Source organism: Notechis scutatus, chromosome 1, assembly GCF_049901735.1.
Source record: "Notechis scutatus isolate UNSWTSFEM ecotype Mainland chromosome 1, rNotScu1.2, whole genome shotgun sequence".
NCBI classification, from domain to species: Eukaryota; Metazoa; Chordata; class Lepidosauria; order Squamata; family Elapidae; genus Notechis; species Notechis scutatus.
Window position 1 is genome coordinate 269,987,443 of NC_142009.1, and position 18,351 is coordinate 270,005,793.

The 18,351-nt window shown below is 38.5% G+C and overlaps 1 protein-coding gene across 50 annotated transcripts in view; it reads right to left on the reverse strand.

Annotated features, from left to right (window-relative positions):
* The window catches only part of CELF1 (CUGBP Elav-like family member 1), a 52,225-nt gene that overhangs the window by 383 nt on the left and 33,491 nt on the right, over positions 1–18,351 (reverse strand). For 25 of the 50 annotated variants that reach the window (XM_087951460.1, XM_026671192.2, XM_087951457.1 and 22 more), the window contains 6 exons: positions 17,671–17,799; positions 15,691–15,804; positions 15,375–15,560; positions 14,062–14,205; positions 11,709–11,876; positions 3,939–6,823 (listed from right to left, as the gene is read on the reverse strand). In XM_087951460.1, coding sequence (XP_087807586.1) covers positions 11,749–11,876; positions 14,062–14,205; positions 15,375–15,560; positions 15,691–15,804; positions 17,671–17,799 — 701 coding nt within the window. In that variant the 3' untranslated portion in view covers positions 3,939–6,823; positions 11,709–11,748. Of the gene's footprint in view, positions 1–3,938; positions 6,824–11,708; positions 11,877–14,061; positions 14,206–15,374; positions 15,561–15,690; positions 15,805–17,670; positions 17,800–18,351 lie in introns of those variants that run through there. The other 25 variants (XM_087951461.1, XM_087951459.1, XM_087951458.1 and 22 more) reach the window with 2 other exon arrangements.

Sequence of the window (18,351 nt, forward strand, 5' to 3'; positions counted from 1 at the left end):
CTTTCTAAAACCCAGGCCACAAAGAAAGTGGAAGGCAAGAAAAGCACAGCAAGGAAAGCAGGAAAGAGCCTAAGTGGCTGGAGTGAAATTCAATCGGAATGGCCCCTCCCAAACCCCTCCCTTCCATTGGGGACAGCTGTGCCCGCCAATCCTTGCCATGTGATCTCACAGGAATGTCAGACTTGGTAACCCCCAAGGTCAGAAAGCAGGCAGGAGCAACCAATCTCCTCGCCTCTATGCTGCCTTTATATAAATGCATCCGAGGGGGCAAATGGAGCCTTTCTTCAACAAGTTCTTGTATAGTGGCAAAGGCAAAATGAAGGGAAGTTGGAGCTGATATTTCAGAGTTTTAAAAGAAAAAAAAGTTTTTCTTCAACCAATTAGCAGGAAAAAAAATATCACTAGAATTATTTCTAGTGGGATGGTCACTAGATAGAGCTAGAAACAACATTTTATATACAGCGTTTTATTTTCTCTCTAACGGAAATAATCTAATCTTTTTTAAAAAAAAGCTATGTCTGATAAAAATGCAAAAAGCAACAATCAAAAACAACCAGGAGATTGTTCTATCTACTTTACAAGGAAAGTTGAAACCACTGGGAGGTTTTTAGTTAAGAAACTACTTTTGGGAGACTATGAGAGAGATAAATAAATGAAGATAAATAATGGTGTGTGAGAGAAGAAAAAAAGCAGGCTGTTTCTTGGCAACCAAGGATTGGGGGGGGGGGGAGAGGAACAGCTGAAGAACTGCTGCTTGTCAATTTTCATTATTCTAGCTTAAGGTATTTCCGCTGTTCTGTGTCAAGTCACCTGCCAGTTCTCATCCTAAAACCCTATCCTAGTGTCGTGTATCTTATTCTATAATGTGAAAGGAAAAATAAAGTGTGCCCTTTGCTTAAGGCAGCAGTTATTCCAATGGCTGAACTGCAATCAGCTCTTTCTGAAAATGTGGGCCCAAAGAACGTTATTTTCAGAATGAAAGAGGCTGAGAGAAGCTAGATACTTTATGGATACTTCATTGCTATTTCTAGTTTCTTTGGGGAACAGAATGTGCAGAAATGAACATAGGAATATATGAAACATGGAAGCATAAAGGAAAAAAATGAAAAGGGAACTAGACAGAAATTTAAAAAGGGGAGCTATGACAAACATTGATATATGGAATGGAAAGGATTAGAATGAAACAAAGTAATATTCTTACAGCATCTTTCAATCTACTGGCAGATTACAAGCCAGTGTGATTTGTTTGCTAGGCATTTTCTGGATAAAATTGCTCGTGTGAGTTGGGACACATCATGGGCAGAAACAAATGAGGTGCTGAGGCAATCTCTTGTGAAGTCACCTGGCATTTTCTGAACCTGTGGAAGCCAAGGAAATTGACAGCTTTACATTGTTTTGGCTCAGTCTCCTTTGAGTTTTATTGGAAATATCAGAGAAAGAACAGGCAACTGTTGCCAGCTATGCAGCTCTACTTCTTGGTTGAGCAGAAGCCCCAGTGGAAATCCTAATCTGGCATATGGAAGCTGTGAGACACTCAATGGAATGAAACAGATTCAATTTAAATCCCACCCAAAAAATAAAATAAATAGCTGTAGGTCCAGAAGTCATCTGGCTTCATGTCAGTTTCAACACTGATTTTAGATTTGGTCAAACTCCATCAGATGGAGCACTGGGTTTCTCCTGATTCATGATTCCTGTTTGAAAGCAAGTACCAACGTGGCCAGCAGGACCTTCACTGAGTTTCATCTGGTACACCAACCACCTTTGCTTGTGGAATATGGGACCTGCATAGCAGTCTATCACAGCCTTATCAGTTCACATTTGATATCTATAATGTGTTCTACTTGGAGCTACCCTTTAAAATATAGGGAAATTACAATTGTTTTAAAATTTAACTGTCTGGATGAAATTTTTTTGGGCAAAGTAGCAGCTATGATATGACACTAGTTATTAAAAGCTTTCCAAGTACAAAATGTGGGGGATGATCTCGAATACCTGTGATTTATGGCTTGAATCATTGTTACCTTTGTGACAGTGTACTTTTTAATTCTGCCCATACTGGGAAAGGATGTTGCTGTAGCTTTAAGGAAAGAATAAGATAACTGCCAATTTTTTTTGAGGAATGGGATCCTTCTCTGCCAGATTTAGAAAGCGTAGGTTGTTAGATACAATGCCTGTCAGGTGCAAGCAGCCAGATCCACACATGTAGAGTTCAAGCTAATTACTTTGTTACATTCTATTACACAGGAATCTCCTCAGGTTGCTTGCCTTCTCTTGGGACCTGATAGATAAGGTTCCATAGAGCCTAGGAGGGTTGTGGTGGTGTCAGTCTTGGTTCTCTAGTATTGCGACCCCCCCCCAACCTTTTGGGCACCAGGGACCAGTTCCATGGAGGTTTTTCTGTGGACCAGAGGGGGGCGTGGTTTTTCATGCTGCCTATACCCTGCTTTGTTTGTGGTCTGGTTTTTGGCATGCTGCAGCCTGGTGCTAGTCCACGGACTAGGGGTTGGAGACCCCTGCTCTAGTGGATGTGCAGCAATGCAAGTCTAACCCCCAGCTTAAGTCCGCCTCCCCATTTGGGCATCCCCCATCACCTACAATGTATCTACGTAGTTGCTGTAATTTTAACTTTATTGGTTTTTATGCTGAAATGCTGCTTTGTGTGTTTCTCTATTTTTATAGCAAGTCACTCAGAGTCTGTATCTGGGGCAGCCAAGGAAATCCTGTGAATACGCATGTCATTTTATTGGAATCACCCTTCCAAATTTCTGAAACAACAGTCCCAGTACAAAGTACACTGATTCTGGGAGACAGAATGGGAATCAGATTTATGGCAACTAATTTATGCACAAATGTTAGTGATAATGCTGTATTTTCTTTTCTGCAGTGTATATTGGAAGAGCAGTTTACCTGCAGGAATCAAATAACTTCACCTCTATGTGATTAAAAAAAAAGATTTCTGCATATCAAGCTGGTTTGTAATGTTAGCTGACAATCGAAGCTCCTTTTCCGTGTCAAACATCAGTAGCGGTAAAGAAGGACTAAGACAGTTGATGATACCTGTGTAATTCAGAACTGTAAAACTGTCATTGCAATGTTTTATTTTTGAGGGGGGGGGAAATTCTCTTAGAATTTATTATTCCCTTGCATTATATAGCTCAACCCTAAGAGCCAATTAGGAATGTGAAATTTGTCTATTTTAATAAGCTTATTAGAAGGTAAAAGTTAAAGAAAAGAAGAATGCCAATTAGCTGACTTTTAAATGATTTTTTGCCTGAACCACACAATCTTATCTTGTAGGATTTTGCTTTTTTTATTTGGTAAGGTAAAAAGTAAAAACGATTTGAATAAATGCATCCTGCAATATAGGCCTTAAGATTTGCTTGTAGTACAAGTAATTATAATCTATATTCAATATAAATATTTATAATAAAGTTATAATAGAAAGTGTCGAAGTGTTGCAAGGGAACTAAAAATGCAAATACAGTTGCAGGAATTAGGAGAATCTATCAGATTATCTATATTGTTTATTTTTATGCTTTAAAAATGAGGCTGCTTTCCCAAGGTAATTTAAACAAGATAAACTTAGCAGAAAGAAAACTGAATGGAGCACTTTTGTATAATAAACTATTCCTCATGTGTATATTTATATTTCATACACTAGCCTACCAGAAAAATCTTCGATGAAACTGATCCTGACCCAGCCAATTTACATCAAGGATAAAAAGTAAACTAAAGTGAAATGCTCAGAAAAATAATTTAAATTAAGAGAGGGGAAAAGGTGAGCCTTTGTGTTTGAGGAAGTAGCATGACAGTGACAGAAAAGATGGTGTATATATTCCACCTTCTCATATATTTAGACTAAGCAACTCTTTCTTCAAATACCCAGATACCAATTTTCCTCTTCTATATAAGTAAATACAAGGATGACACAGAAATTTCTTCTCAAACAGTTTAATAGCAAATAAACAAAGGGAGATACCACACTTGGCATATACAAAATGACTTCTTGTCTGTGTGTCTGTGCAATTAAAACAGCTTTAAGTTCCCCAGTGGGACAAAAAGAAACCACACACAAAAGGAAGAAAATTCCTTAATACATACTCGCTCGTTCCAAACTTGTAACAAAACTTTCATTTTTAAATCCACTACACAAACTCCGTGATCAGAAAAGCAACATGTGCTTCTTTTTTAACCACTAAAGTAAAATCCATAATTTTCTACAGAGTACAACACAATTTCACACTAAAAAGACATTTTGTTTTGCAAATCAAACAAGAAAAAGGAACAGTTCAAACAGGGTAAAGAAAAGCATTGCTACAACAGAATCACGACTTTGAGTTGATTAAATCCTGTTAAACTGCAGAACAGATTCTACATTTGGTCATAGTGGCAATTTGTTTTCTTGTCACATTTGTGAATCACTTTACATTGTTTTCTAGTAGAAAAGGCAAAAAACTGTACAAAACCCCTAGTGTTAAATACAATGTTTGTACCAATAAAAAAGCCCACAGGTTTTTTTTTCCAAAATGTAAATTTTCTTTTTTTTAATTATTCACAAAAAGCAGCTAGAAATAAAAGGCAGCTGCTGCTTTACTGTCTCAAATCCATTAAAACCACCACAGAATTATTAAAACAAAGGAAAGAAAGGAAAGGAACACCTAATGTTTGGCATTTTGGTTTTCTCCAGAGATTTTTTTTTTTACCACAGGATTCTCTAGAGTTTCTCATGAAACTGTATGCGCATTATAAATAAATGTATTGGCAAAATTAATTAATACACTGCAAGGCCTTGACTTCCCTGCCATCAGACACCCCTGTGCATTGTGACTGTGAGCCTAAGGTCAATTATCTCACAGCTGTACCCCAAATAATGCAATGATATATCCCCTTTCAAGTCACTCTCATCCTTAGCGATGCTGATCACAAGGTTGAGAGAAAAACAAATACGGAGAGAGATTACCCATCCAGCAAGAGAGTTGGCAGCTGGTTTTTGCCAACAATAGAGTGAAAGCTTCCTAAAGCCTAGATAGGTATCTTACATGTTTCTACTCTCCAAATGTTTTGTTTCACATTCCTTCCTCCTGTTAAAATTCCTTCATAGCTTCTCCTCTACCCCGTTGTCCCTTGTGCTTAGTCCTTACCACAGGATTTTTTGCAGGTGCTGTGAAGCCCCCGGACTATATCTCAGCTTCTAAAGCAGATCATATGCGCAGCAAAGCTGAAGCATGTTTCCCAGAGAAGGATAATCTGTCCTATTTCTTCATCAGGCCAGAAAAAAAAAGGGAAAAGAAAAAAAGAAAGAAAACTGCACGTCTCCTAACCCAATTGAAGAACAAAACTTTAAAAAAAATTCTCCACAGAGGAGATTCCCCCAGCTAAGGCCCCTGAGAATAGGAGCCGGGGTTGGTACCCTGTTCAGGTAACAGCCAATGTGCTGTTTTATTGTGCTTGTCACTTGGAGAAAGAGCCAGCAGTTTTGTGCCTAGGCTTACAGATTCCTTCTATGGGATATATACGACATGCTATTTCAAGTGTAAGAACTGGAGAGCAATCAAGCTTCCATTCACTGAGTTATTGGTGTTAAAATTTTCACAAAGCAAGTCGCATATTAAACAAGAGGTACAAATTAAGGCTACCCCAAAAGAGCCTGAGCTCTAATGGATTTCAGAAGCAGTATTATGCAAACATCCCACATCTTTCTGTTAAACTTGTATCCCTGCCGCTGCCACCATGACCATCTGAACAGTGCAATCAAGCCCCTGAGACCTTTCCATAGCTGTGATAATAGAGCAAGGTGCAGATACTGTGTAAAGCAGTCTAAATGCACAGGAGATGTCCTTACATGACATATGATCACAAGTCTGGCATCCAAAAAAGGACAGCTTTGAAACCTAATAAATTGCTCAGTTTTTGCACCAACTATAGAAAACAGAGGTGAAGGGTGTGTGTGTATGTATATATATATATATATAGATACACAGGATTGTGAAGAACACAGCAGGAAACATGCAAAACGTTTACAGGGGCATTATTTGAAATTTTAAAAGAAAAACAAAACAAAAACAAAAACTCACATTTTGCTGAGGAGATTGTAGTTACAAAAAACTAAGCATGCAAAGGTTTAACAAAATACAACACCAACTTTGATTAAATTCTCACTGCAGACAAAGGCTGATAATCACACAGGAAGGAAAAAGCAGTTAAGTGCCAGGGCAAAAATGCAGCTACAATCAGGAAAAACTGTAGTTCAAGTGTTTTCTGCTGAAGCTACTCAAGTCATAGAACACATGTTCTCTTCTCAAGCATGGCCAAGTAGGTTCAGCAAAATGTGACCAGAAGCCTCCTGAAAGTTTTGAGTTGCATCCTTTTACTTTTTCCTTCAAAGATTTTTGTTGAAACTAAGCACACAGAAAAAACTAAGCCTAGAAAGTGATTGGCTGTATGTTCACAGAAATACAAATACTCCACGAGGTATGCTAGCAAGGCTGCTCTGAAGACAATTACAAAGAATCAGAATCACAAAATCAAGTGGTTATCTTATGAAGTTCTAGAAAAATAGAATTCTTTTATATTCAAATGCAAGTTTAAATATTCCCCATCAGCAGTCTTTCTAGCAAAACCAATTTGGCAGCACAAAAAAAGAAGGGAAAAAAAAGAAGAAACAAACATAATAAAAATACACATCAGCATCAAAAGTCAACACAAGGTCAAAGGGTGAGAGTTCAAGCATCAGAGAAGCTGAAGAGACAAGGATTTGGACGATGTACTTGAACGCCACATCGACATGCTTTAGGCACAACGATGAACAAACGGCAGGAATCTAGAAAAAAACAAACCAGAAAGAAGGAGACCTACTGAGTTACACAGAACAGTACATCCAAACAGAGAGAGAAAGAGAGAAGAGAGTGAAACAGGAATGGGCACTGTACAATGAGATCTCTTTTGGGAGGGGGAGAGTTGACAAGGAAGGGCAGCACATGCCAACAATGAACAAGTAAAAGTTGAAGTGCATAAGACACCAAATAAATGTAAAAATTGTCAGAAATTAAATGGAACAGAGGCCTGGGATTCCCTTTAGACTCTGGCTACAGAATGGACTCTGACTTAGCGGCATACAGCTGCGCATTCAACACAGCTCTAAGTCAGTGTTTCCGCTACGTCTTCATGAGGAAGGTAGCACCCCTCCCTTCCACTAGAACCTGACTTCATAAAATGTAATTGTAGCACAGTTCACATAACAGGTGGGAGACAAAGCAGAGATCGCTGGGCAACTGGGCACTGATAGTTTAACACTTTCTTCTTCTTCTTACCATGGGGCATACCTAGGCAATAGAAACTCATATGCGCTTGTGTATCTACGTACATGTATGTAGACTCTGGCATTTAAATGACATTAAACACGTTTACTGTGTGAGTAAAACTGATGCCCCCACAGAAAGAATTAAGACTTGACTGCAAGTTAAGACTTGCTGCAGCTGAGCCCTTTTTACCATGATACTTGCAAAAAACCCACCACCCTCCTTTGCAACTCTTTTCAATACATAAATGTTGCTCTTTGATTCTGTGAGGAGGAATTCTGGACTCTCAAAAGTTCTACAGTCACCCCTGCCAGCTTTGAAAGGAAGGGTTTTTATCTGCAGACTTGTAAGAGATTTTCAAAGCGACAGAATCTCTAACAGGATCACAACACAAGAGACCTAAATATCAAGGACAAACACATTTAAGTATTCTCTTAACATAGTGTTCATAAGCAACTGTCTGAAGTAGCATACGATTATTGGAAAAAGTATTGTTCTTAGATTTGCCCTCGCTTCCATCCTAATTATAATGCATGTTACAACATTTTGATTTAAATACAGAGCTCTATTTCAGAGGAATAATACAAATGAAGTATACATTTGTGTGAATGCAATTTACTTTTTCTAACAAATGTCAAGCCACGCTGTTATTTAATTTGAAACTTACTTAAAAACAATGCTGACTTGGAATTAAAATGAGTGATCTTTAAACAAACCATCCTTCCATTAGCTGATGTTTTGGATCTAGGGCAACCCTTCTTCAGCTGAAACAAGGGTGGAGTTAATCCTTGTTAACTTTCCCCCCCCCCTCTTTATAATTCCCTATACCCCTGAATGTCCTAGGATTGGGGAATTCACTGGAAGAATTTGATAGTAATACTAAGAGAAGTACATAAGTAAAATCACTTCCCCTGGAGTATCCTTAATGAACCCAAGAAGGCTCCCACTGGCAGAAAAACCTTTGATCCAACTAGAGATGTGCAACATTCATGTCCAAAGGTGGCAAAGATCTGGCTTGGGCACCCCTCTCTACTGGTCCACTGCTCTTTTAAAAAGCAGTATCTTTTCTTGGTTTGTGCAATTGCCTAAATATGTTTGAATTAAAGAACCAGCAAAGATTTCATTTGCTCCTACCCTTAGGAGGGGGTGAGATGACAAAAGTTAACTTGCTGAATTAAAATATGACAGTCTTTATTTTTATCATAAAATACACCCCCCCAAATCTCATTTTCTCTTTCCCAGAATCTATCCATTCACACAAATTAACAAAATGCATAGATAAAAAGCTACATGCAAAACCATGATGACTATTTGTTTATTTTAAAGATATCTACCCTCTCTCCCCATAATACTAAGGCGCTGGTGTTGCAAAATTTGCTTCATGGATGCAAATTCTGCTCAATATAATTTTCAGTATAACTTGAACTTTTTTTTATCAATATCAGCCTTCTGCATATGTATTACCAAACTCACCATTTTAATCTGAAGATGTGTGTATAAGTAACTATGATATTAAGTATCTAAATGATTATGTTCCAATTTGACCGGCTTCGGTGATTTTTTGCCAAAGATTGGGTGGAGGGAGCAGACAGAGTAACAAGCTAACAGCATGATATGTGGAAGCAAAACTCCAAAGGGGCATTTATATGTATCCTTGTACAAACCAGATTCATTTTCTTGCCAAGTGGGAATCTCCCTGGGAAACAAATCTTCATTATTTGTTCTGAAAAGCATTTGTGTGGCCGGATCAAGGGAAATTGAGGAGAAAAAAATATTTTGGTTGAAGCATTCTATCTTAAGTCATTCAGAACAGCACCACTGAAGGCACAAGAATTCTGCCAATCTATTCCAAAGATCTCACTTTTATCATTTAACCTGCATTCTTAACTTTGGTAACTCTATGACAGTAGAATTAGGGCACTTGCATTGATCATACTTATGAAAGGAAACATTATAGGATAAGCATAGCACAAATATTGTGTTGCTAGTTCAACGGGAGGAAAGTTGCCCCATAGCTGTCCTGATGGAAGCATACAGAAAAGTTACAAAGTATATGGACCTTGAATAAATAGTGACAAAGTATTTAGAATATTTTGTAATAGTGACTGAGAAGAGTAATAGTACTGGGAGGAATGACTATAGCAAAAATGGAGCACAGCTTTCCTCCTCCACTGGTTCACAGCATTAATTCTTATCCTATTTAGCAGTTTGCCTAGTTACAAACAGGCCACTGAAAGTCAGTAGTTTCAATCGTGCACATTGTTTATGTATGCATTACACAATCACATTCAGGATTATGCAAAACCCTGGTCTTATCCAGTGAAATAATTTAGATAATAAATATTCTCCACCCTGGAGCAGTATAAAACTTCTATAAAAATAGAAACAACATTCTTGGTTATATCAGGTTGCAATTGGAGCAACTGCTCCCAACCGTGACCTCTTTTTTTTCCTGAAAGTATATTTTTATTTAAAAAAATCCCTTGACAATTCTGGGACCCTTAGCACTCCAACACTCCCCCATCCTCATTAATATCAGGATACAACTTCTCCTAGTGCACAAACTTCAAACGGTATACAGTTATCTAAAGTGTATGCATATGCTTTTAAATTAGACCCCAAATATTCAACACTGAAGGATACCACATGCCAGCACAAATGGAAAATTTGGCAATTTGACTATTCAACTTTTTTTTTATCACCATTGTATATGCCTTTTTAATTCATCAGAAAAACAACTTGAATCACAGATGGATGGCCTTATGCAAATTATAATGCCTCAGTTTTAGTAAACAAGGGGACCCAGTCCCTAGTAAATGCCTGGATATCCTACTGAGTTTTATCTTATACAATGGCATTTCAAACTTGATGAGCTTTTGGATTTTTCTTGGAAATTATTTTTTCCATCCTCCCCTAAAATGTCTTGTTCCTAAATACAAGATTTATGGGTTGACTGGCGTGCTGTAATAATGTTTTAACAAATGATAAAGAGCATATTCAGAAAGTAGCAATACACTGAATCTATAATAACACTGTAAACTTTCCTAACAATAGGACTAGCTTTTTCTAGCCTCAGGACTAGATTTTACATAACTTCTTGCCATGGCTCAAAGTCATACTATTAAAAATTCCCTTTGGATTCAGGTCTACAGTGTGTTTAAAAATTTAATGCTTTTGGCAGTTACACCCATGTGAAAAAAGGATGTGTATTAGAAGGGGAAGAAATCTGACTTTGAATTATTAGGCACTGGGCTCAGGCAATATGTAGACCAGATCAAAATTCTGCATAGATTCAGCCCTTTGAATTTAGTCTTTTGCACTGGCACACGCTCAAAGGAAAACTGCTATGTAACAAGATGACATTATTTGTGAAAAATAAATCTATATACGAAACAAGAAAAAATTTTTTTTTGAGCCAGTATTATTCTGACACACATTCGTACAAAGTTTGGAGGGGGGGGGGAGGAGAATGCCAGAAATCAGAGCACTAAGAGCTCATTTTAACACCACCTGTCAGTTTAACACGAAGGAGGCTTTAACCTGTACTTTAGGAGCACCATTTCTTCATGTACAAGTTGTAGAACAGGAGAAGAACAAATTTTATCATGAGACATTGGATTTGTAGTAAAAATTTAAGATTGTAAATTAAATTCAAGAATTCCTGGATTACAGCCTAAAGTGTAGATAACTTCATTAAACCAACTAACTTCAAGTGTAGTTTCCAATAAATTGAAACACTAATTCATATTATCCAATTTTTAAAAAGGTTGTTCTGTCCAAAGTGTAAATAGCTGATCAAAAAACATCACTGGATACTTTTATAAGCTGCAACCACACACATTGCACTATACAAACATATTTTAGCATTATAATTACTATATTTTTCCTTTCCACATGAATATTTTTGCCCAACTATTATCCTCCAACTGACTGATACAGTTCTCACATAAGGCATTTACTAAATAAACCTAGCAAATAGTTGGCAAAGCTCATTAGGGGTTGTTTATGAACCAACCACCACATGATTTGGATTCAGCTTCCTGCTTCCCCCTTTCATGAGTATCATTGGGGTCTCCTCATATCTAATTCATGCAGTGTCACTTCCAATTGCACTTACTATTTTCCTTTCCTCTCCAAGGTGGCTGGCATTGGTCCTTCTCAAAAACAGAGTTACAAACACAGCAAACTTTTAAAAAAAAATAGTGATATGGCACCTAAACTCCAAAGTAAAACACTGGAAACAAAAGCACAAAGTTGTCCTCCATCCGTAGAATTCCCAGTAGAGGCTGCAGCTGAGTCTTCAGGGGAAGATGTGCCACACAGAATGGTATCAATCAGCTTCCATGACTGTAAAAATACAGCCTTAAAAGAATTTTTGAATCCCTAGTGGGCTCCTCCCCAACTTACCAGAAGATCCTTCTCACTCCAGTTCCAGGGGGAGGGGCACTCAATATGGCTTGCTGTCATTCTTAGAGCGCTTGAGCTGTACTTTCAGTCGCTTCATGCCAATTTGAAATCCATTCATTGATTGGATGGCAGCTTGTGCAGAGACGGGATTGTCATAACTTACAAAACCTAAGAAAAGAAAAACTTACAGTCAACTGCAATTAGAGGATAAGAATATCTGACTATATCCTCCTCATCATCATCATCACCACCACCACAACTTGCATTTTTTTTAATACAAGGCCACTCTTAACTGTTAAGTACAGATAAAGTATGTGAGATGGAATAGGACTTTAAAAAAATACAATTCCCTACTTGGCTCAAACAAGCAAGCAGATGTTAAGGAGTCTTTGTAGCGCTATAATCTGTAAGTGCCAATTCTTCTACTGCTAAATTTAATGTGCCAATTCTTCTACTGCTAAATTTAATGTGCCAATTCTTCTACTGCTAAATTTAATGTCTTGGAGTTAGAATATTCCAGATGCCATTCAAATCTGAAATTTTTAGTGAGCTCAATTGTTAAATATATGACTGAGCAATCATGCTAATTCGGATGTCGACAACCCGCAGTTCCAGAGCTGCATATGGCTCTTTGGGCCCTCTGCTGTGGCTCACTGTCCCATCACTGGCTGGCCCTACCCCTCACCCTCCCTCAGGTGGCCTGAGAAGGTAAGGGTGATGGCGGGGGATGGAGAAGCAGCCAGGGCTGATTCTCCGGTGCCTCACTCTTGCTGGAGCTTCTTCCAGCCCTTGTTAATGCTGGGCATGCCTTGGTCACTTGGGGAGACGTGCAACCTGCTCTCTGCCCCGAGACACTGGCCCGGCATGGCCATGACCTATGCCAGTCTCGCTAACACGAGGGCTGGTGGGGTGGGAATGGGATCCTGGAGGATGGGATGACAGAAAGGGGGACAGGCCCGCAGGTCCAGCTGCAACTTTAAGAGGGCAACGGGGGAAAAAAGCTGGCCCCACCAAACTTTGCATGCCCACCCTAAGGCTCAGGCTTGGATAAAGCCGAAGCGCTCTCACCAAAGCTTGTCGGCCAGTCTGTCTCTCTCTCTTTCATGCGCACTTTCTCTCTGTCTCTGCGTTTCTTCTCTCTTGGAAAGCCATGGCTGGGCCAAGCCAGCTAGCTCTCCTTCAGGCTCTTTGCTACTCCTTTTATTTCTTCTTTTTGAAAATCCAGGCTGGCTGAGGACAACCATCCTCCTCTTTCTCCTCCTCTTGCGATCCCCTGGCCAGCTGTGGCGGGCAGACTCTCCTTAAGCGAAGCAGCTGCCCACCCTGTGCACACCTTTGCTGCCCTTGGCACTAGCTTGAGGGTCTCCCCTCACGTGCGCACCCTCCTGGCCCCACCACAGCTGGCCAGGGGGTCGTGAGGAGGGTCACCCAAAGGGAAGCTTCCGCTGTGGCTGGCGATCGTTCCTCACCTGACCCGGATTTCCAAAAAGAAGAAATAAAAGGAGTAGCAAAGAGCCCCAAGGAGAGCTTGCTTCCAAGAGAGAGAGAAGCAGAGACAGAGAACGAGAGAGATACACACACAGAGACACAGATAGAGAGTGGGGGGAAGATAGGGAGAGAGAGAGATACGGAGAGAGGAGAGGGGGAGAGAGGGGAAGATAGGGAGAGGGGCAGAGAGAGAAATACAGAGACACATAGAAAGAAGGGGAAGATAGGGAGAGGAGAGAAAGATAGAGAGAGAAGGAAAGAAAGAGAGACAGAGATACAGAGAGAGGGAGGAGAGAGAGAAAGAGGGGGAAAGAGATACAGACAGGGGGGAGAGAGAGAGAGAGAGAGAGAGAGAGAGAGAGAGAGAGAGAGAGGTTTTGTGGCTGGGTAGGCATGGCTAGGTCATCATGTGACTGGGTGGGAGTGAGTGACATTGAGTTGGCCACGCCCACCCAGGATTTGTGGCTCCCAGTGTTTTTTTTCTGTGGGAAATGGGTCCAAATGGCTCTTCTGAGTGTTTTAAGGTTGCAGACTCTTGTGCTAACTCTACTTTTAAGTTTAGAGTCATGTTGCTTTCTTATTTAGTAATGTTTTGCTTACATATAACTTGTTTGCGTGGATATATTTTCAGTTAAAAGATTTTAGTTATTTGAAATACTATAGTGTGTTCTTTCAATGTGCCTATTTACTTAAGATGCTAGCTGCAGAGCAGCAACTGACTGACTTAAATGTTTCACAATAAAAGTTTCTCATCATACATCAGTTGGTTATTCTTTCCTGAGGGAAGATGGGAGAACTAAAGGAAGAGGTGGGACAAACCTTCCAAACAACTGCTCTGATATGAAAACGATGTAACAGAACATACCAAAACATTTGCTCAGATTGGTCTGCTTGTCAATGAAAACCTTGGCAGAGACAACGTTCCCAAAAGGCATGAACATCTGTAGTAGGTCTTGGTCCCCAAACTCCTGGGGAAGATGGTAGATGAACAGATTGGCTCCTTCTGGACCTTTAAAATATTCATTTAGAAGGAAATTAAAACAAGTAGAACTTCTTGGATTTTAATACAGAGAATAAAGAAGAAGTAAAAATATGTTTAACAGTCCAAACTCATGCTCTTATTGAAAAATCTGTCTCCAGGAATCAGTTATCTCGCAACATTAACAATGATACCTAGTGCTCATTAAAAAAAAGAAAAGAATAGATAGCAAGAGTAAAAGTAAAAAAAATACTTAAAAATATAAAGGATCATTATTTGTAGTTTCAGTCAAAGGACAGAAATACAGAAACAGATCTTGATAATTAAATACATAGGTATTTTCTATCCCAGTTCAGGAAGTTGTGATGCTCTACAGTTGATTAAGATGATCAGGCTGTACCTTCCTTAATAAAATTCAAAATAGGGATGGAGCCAGTTGCAGAGCTCCATCACTCTTTCCATTTTAAAGCTTACACCTTTAGATTAATGTTTCAATAAGGTTGTCATGTATTTAAATATGATACAATCACAATAAATATATGATCAAATGCCTGGCCCATGGGCTGGATGTGTCACGCGCTGGCCACGCCTGGTTTAGCGAAGGGGGGGAAAAAGTCCTGATATATCATGTGATGCCGTTTTGACATGAGTTTGACACCCCTGATCTATAAGACAATGTCATTCATAAAGTAACAGCACTTTCACATCAGGTAAAATTAATTAGATAACCTTTCATTAAACTATGATTAACACCCCCCCCCCCCCAAAACCAAGATTTTGCCAATTTCAATCCTCCAATTTGCAATAGTTAAGAGCACTGGCCAAATAACATGCAAAGCAACTGTACAGATTAAGGATACTGTCTGCAAAACCCACTACGTACTGTCTCATAAATAAATTATTGATAATCCCAAAATATGACTGGAAATATTGAAAATAACATATTGTTATGTGTTGATTTTAAAAATGAATTTCTTGGTTGGGTGAGAGATAAAACTAAACAGAATTTTAGAATTAGATGTTTCAGAGTAGCCAGAATATTCTGTAAAAATGTCTGCAGAATGCACTATAAAAATGTCTACAAGTCCCATGTTTTAGCCGTAACTTCAGATTCTGTATCACTGGAGAAGAATGTTTTGAGTATAGCATGACATCTAGAGTTCAGTATAATAGCTTTTTCAACCCTGCCTCCTACCTACCTTCTTTCTGACTTCCTGCTGCACCAATACTCTGCTGTGTTAAAAGACTCTGGTTATAAAGTGTGGGCAATGCGGCAGCAGCATATTGCTGAATCCCAGAGTATGCCTGAGTTAGGGCCTCCATTGTGCTCCCTGTGCCATTTGAAAGGCCACCGCTACCAAGCCCTCCATTTAAGGCTGCCATTCCTATATAGGAAACACGAATTAGTATCAAGGTTTCAAGTAAGGTAATTGATCAAGCAAGGGAAATTGAGACATGCGTTTGAAGCAAAGATGGATTCCACCTTTTTTTTTTTTTACAATGCAATATACTTGCCTGCTAAAGAGCCAACATTCAGGCCAGCAGTAGCCCCTGCCAGTGTTTGCAGCGCTCCAAGAGAAGCCATTGGGTTTACTGAGGAACTGCTATTGGAACTGGGTGACGAACCTGCTATTAAAATGAGAGAGTTAAAACATCAGCAACAACTTCCAACAATATCAAAATAACTTAGCACAATCTCTGAAAGGCTTAAATAAAGCACATTCAAGATCCTTCTAAAATATCAAGTGGAAAGCGGCCAGGGAAAGTAAGATAAGCTTTTCTTTTTCTTTCTCTTCTATTTTCCCAAATGAATTTTCAGTGAATAGCAATCTTTAGCCTTGCATCCTCTTGGTTCCAAAATGGGTATCTTTTCTTTTAACAGAACAGAATATTTAACAGAACAGCATAGTTGGAAGGACCTTGGAGGTCTTCTTGTCCAACTCTCTGTTCAGGAAGGAAACCCTATCCAGTGTTGGAGCATTCACAACTTCTGAAGGCAAGTTGTTCCACTAATTAATTGTTCCATCAAGAAATTTCTTCTTAGTTCTAGGTTGCATCTCTCGATTAATTTCCATTCACTGCTTTCTATCCTGCCCTCAGGTGCTTTGGACAATAGCTTGACTCCCTCTTCTTTGCGGTAAACTCTGAGATATCAGAACACTGCTATGTCATCTCTATTTCTTTTCATTAAACTAGTCATACCCAATATTCCAGCAACCATTCTTTGTATGTTTTAGCCTCCAGTCCCCTAATCATCCATGTTCCTCTTTTCTGCACTCTTAGAAAGTGTCTCAACATCCTTTTTTGTGTGATGTACGAGTCAGATAAGAAATAGCAAGAGTTTTTTTTACCAACATTCAGAAGTAATCCTGCTATTTTTTTTCCTAGTATAAATTGCAATGGAAGTATCTGGAGTACCCATGTGATATCCAATGAAATGCTCATCCAGAAAGCTGGAATCACTTGCTCTTTACTCTCAAGTGAATTTATTACTGTTTAACCAGAATAAGGCAGGCCACAGTATTATTTCTCTTTTGCCTTCTCAAAATACTGATGGCTCAGTGACTAACCTTGTTCCTTACTATGTGTATAAACCCTCTGATATCATATCTTAGTACAGCAACAAAATCTAAGAAGAGGTGCAAGAGCTCAGTCAAGCACATGCAGGTTTAATTTTTAAATTCTGATGGTTTTCTTAAGTTTCATTTATTTTCTTCCATATCTAAAATTATTAGCATTTAGTTCCAGTCAGCAGACATAAAAGTTTCCAATATCAAGCTGAAAAATTTGTGTGGCTTGCTTTTCGCCCAATGTTATGTGAATAAGATTAGAAATAAATTATCCTTTGTTTTACAGCAATAAGCCACAAGTTGAGAGAAATCTGCTACTGCCTTGCTGTGATTTATGATGTGAAAACTTGTAGAGGTGCCTCATTTGTGATTATATGGCTTATTCTTGGTAAGTTTTTCTGTCCCATCCAGTTCTGAGATGTTCAAGTTAAAAACTACTGAATGGAAATAAACCATTACTACATTTATCTGTAGGACCAACTTGTTTGTTCAAAAAGCATGATTAAAGCAAGCATGTTGTAGTACAAGCAATGTCTCTGTAAAAATCAAATGTTTCCAAATACTATTTCAATTTTTGAAAAAATTGTTTCTGCAAAGAAAATCCAAGAGAATGTAATAGACCGTTGATGGTGTTCATTGAAAAAATGGATCAATTACATTTACAAAACAATAAATATCCTCTTGTGAAACTTAAGTTTTCCCTGTCCTTCTGAATATGAATGCATGTATACATATTCAGCAAATCAGAAGCACCCACTTTCTTATTTTTCAATCATAAAAAATGTGTTTCGGGATGTAATTATTTATCTTCATAAAGGGCAGGGTTTAATAATTGAATCATGGTAACTGGTTCTATTGTTATATAAACAAAGAGGCAAAAATAGGTTAATCAAACAGCAAATAAATAAACAAACAACTCCCTTACCTGAACTGGTGAGCACACTTAATGGACTATTGGAAGAGTTGAGTGCAGTTGTTCCACTTGGAGTATTCTGAGCTGCGCTAGCTGCAGCTGCTAATGCAGCTAGATTCTGCAGTTGCATTGCATTCAACCCTGTAACACATCAATCAATGCAGTGTGTCTGTTTCTGTACCATTAACCACTGGTGGAACCAGCAGCAGCAGCACTCTTAAATGGGTTTTGGTGGAAGAAATTGTTCAATAATCTTATTACTAAGCCATACTAAACAACTCTTCCTTGTTTTATATAATGAAATTCACTCTATTTTTAACAGCAGCTTACAGTAGATTGATTTATTTACTGAGCTATCCACTGTAATCTCAAGATCCCTTTTCTGGGTCAGCCTCTGTCAGCCAGGATCCAATAAATATACAAGTAAAGCTTGGATTTGTGTGCCAATTTCATTTTACACTTATTTACACTGAAGTGCATTTGCCATTTTGAAGCCCATTTACCCACTGTTACCCCTTTGTATTTCAACATAAATAAGTTTAAAAAGATATGGCACATAAATCTTTTAAAATCCATTTTTATTACTCATAAACATAATATCACTACCAAACATGCTCACAATAATTCTGTACCAAGACTTTATTTATAATCCAGGTATAATGTACCTATGGAATCAGCCTCGTCCACGTACTT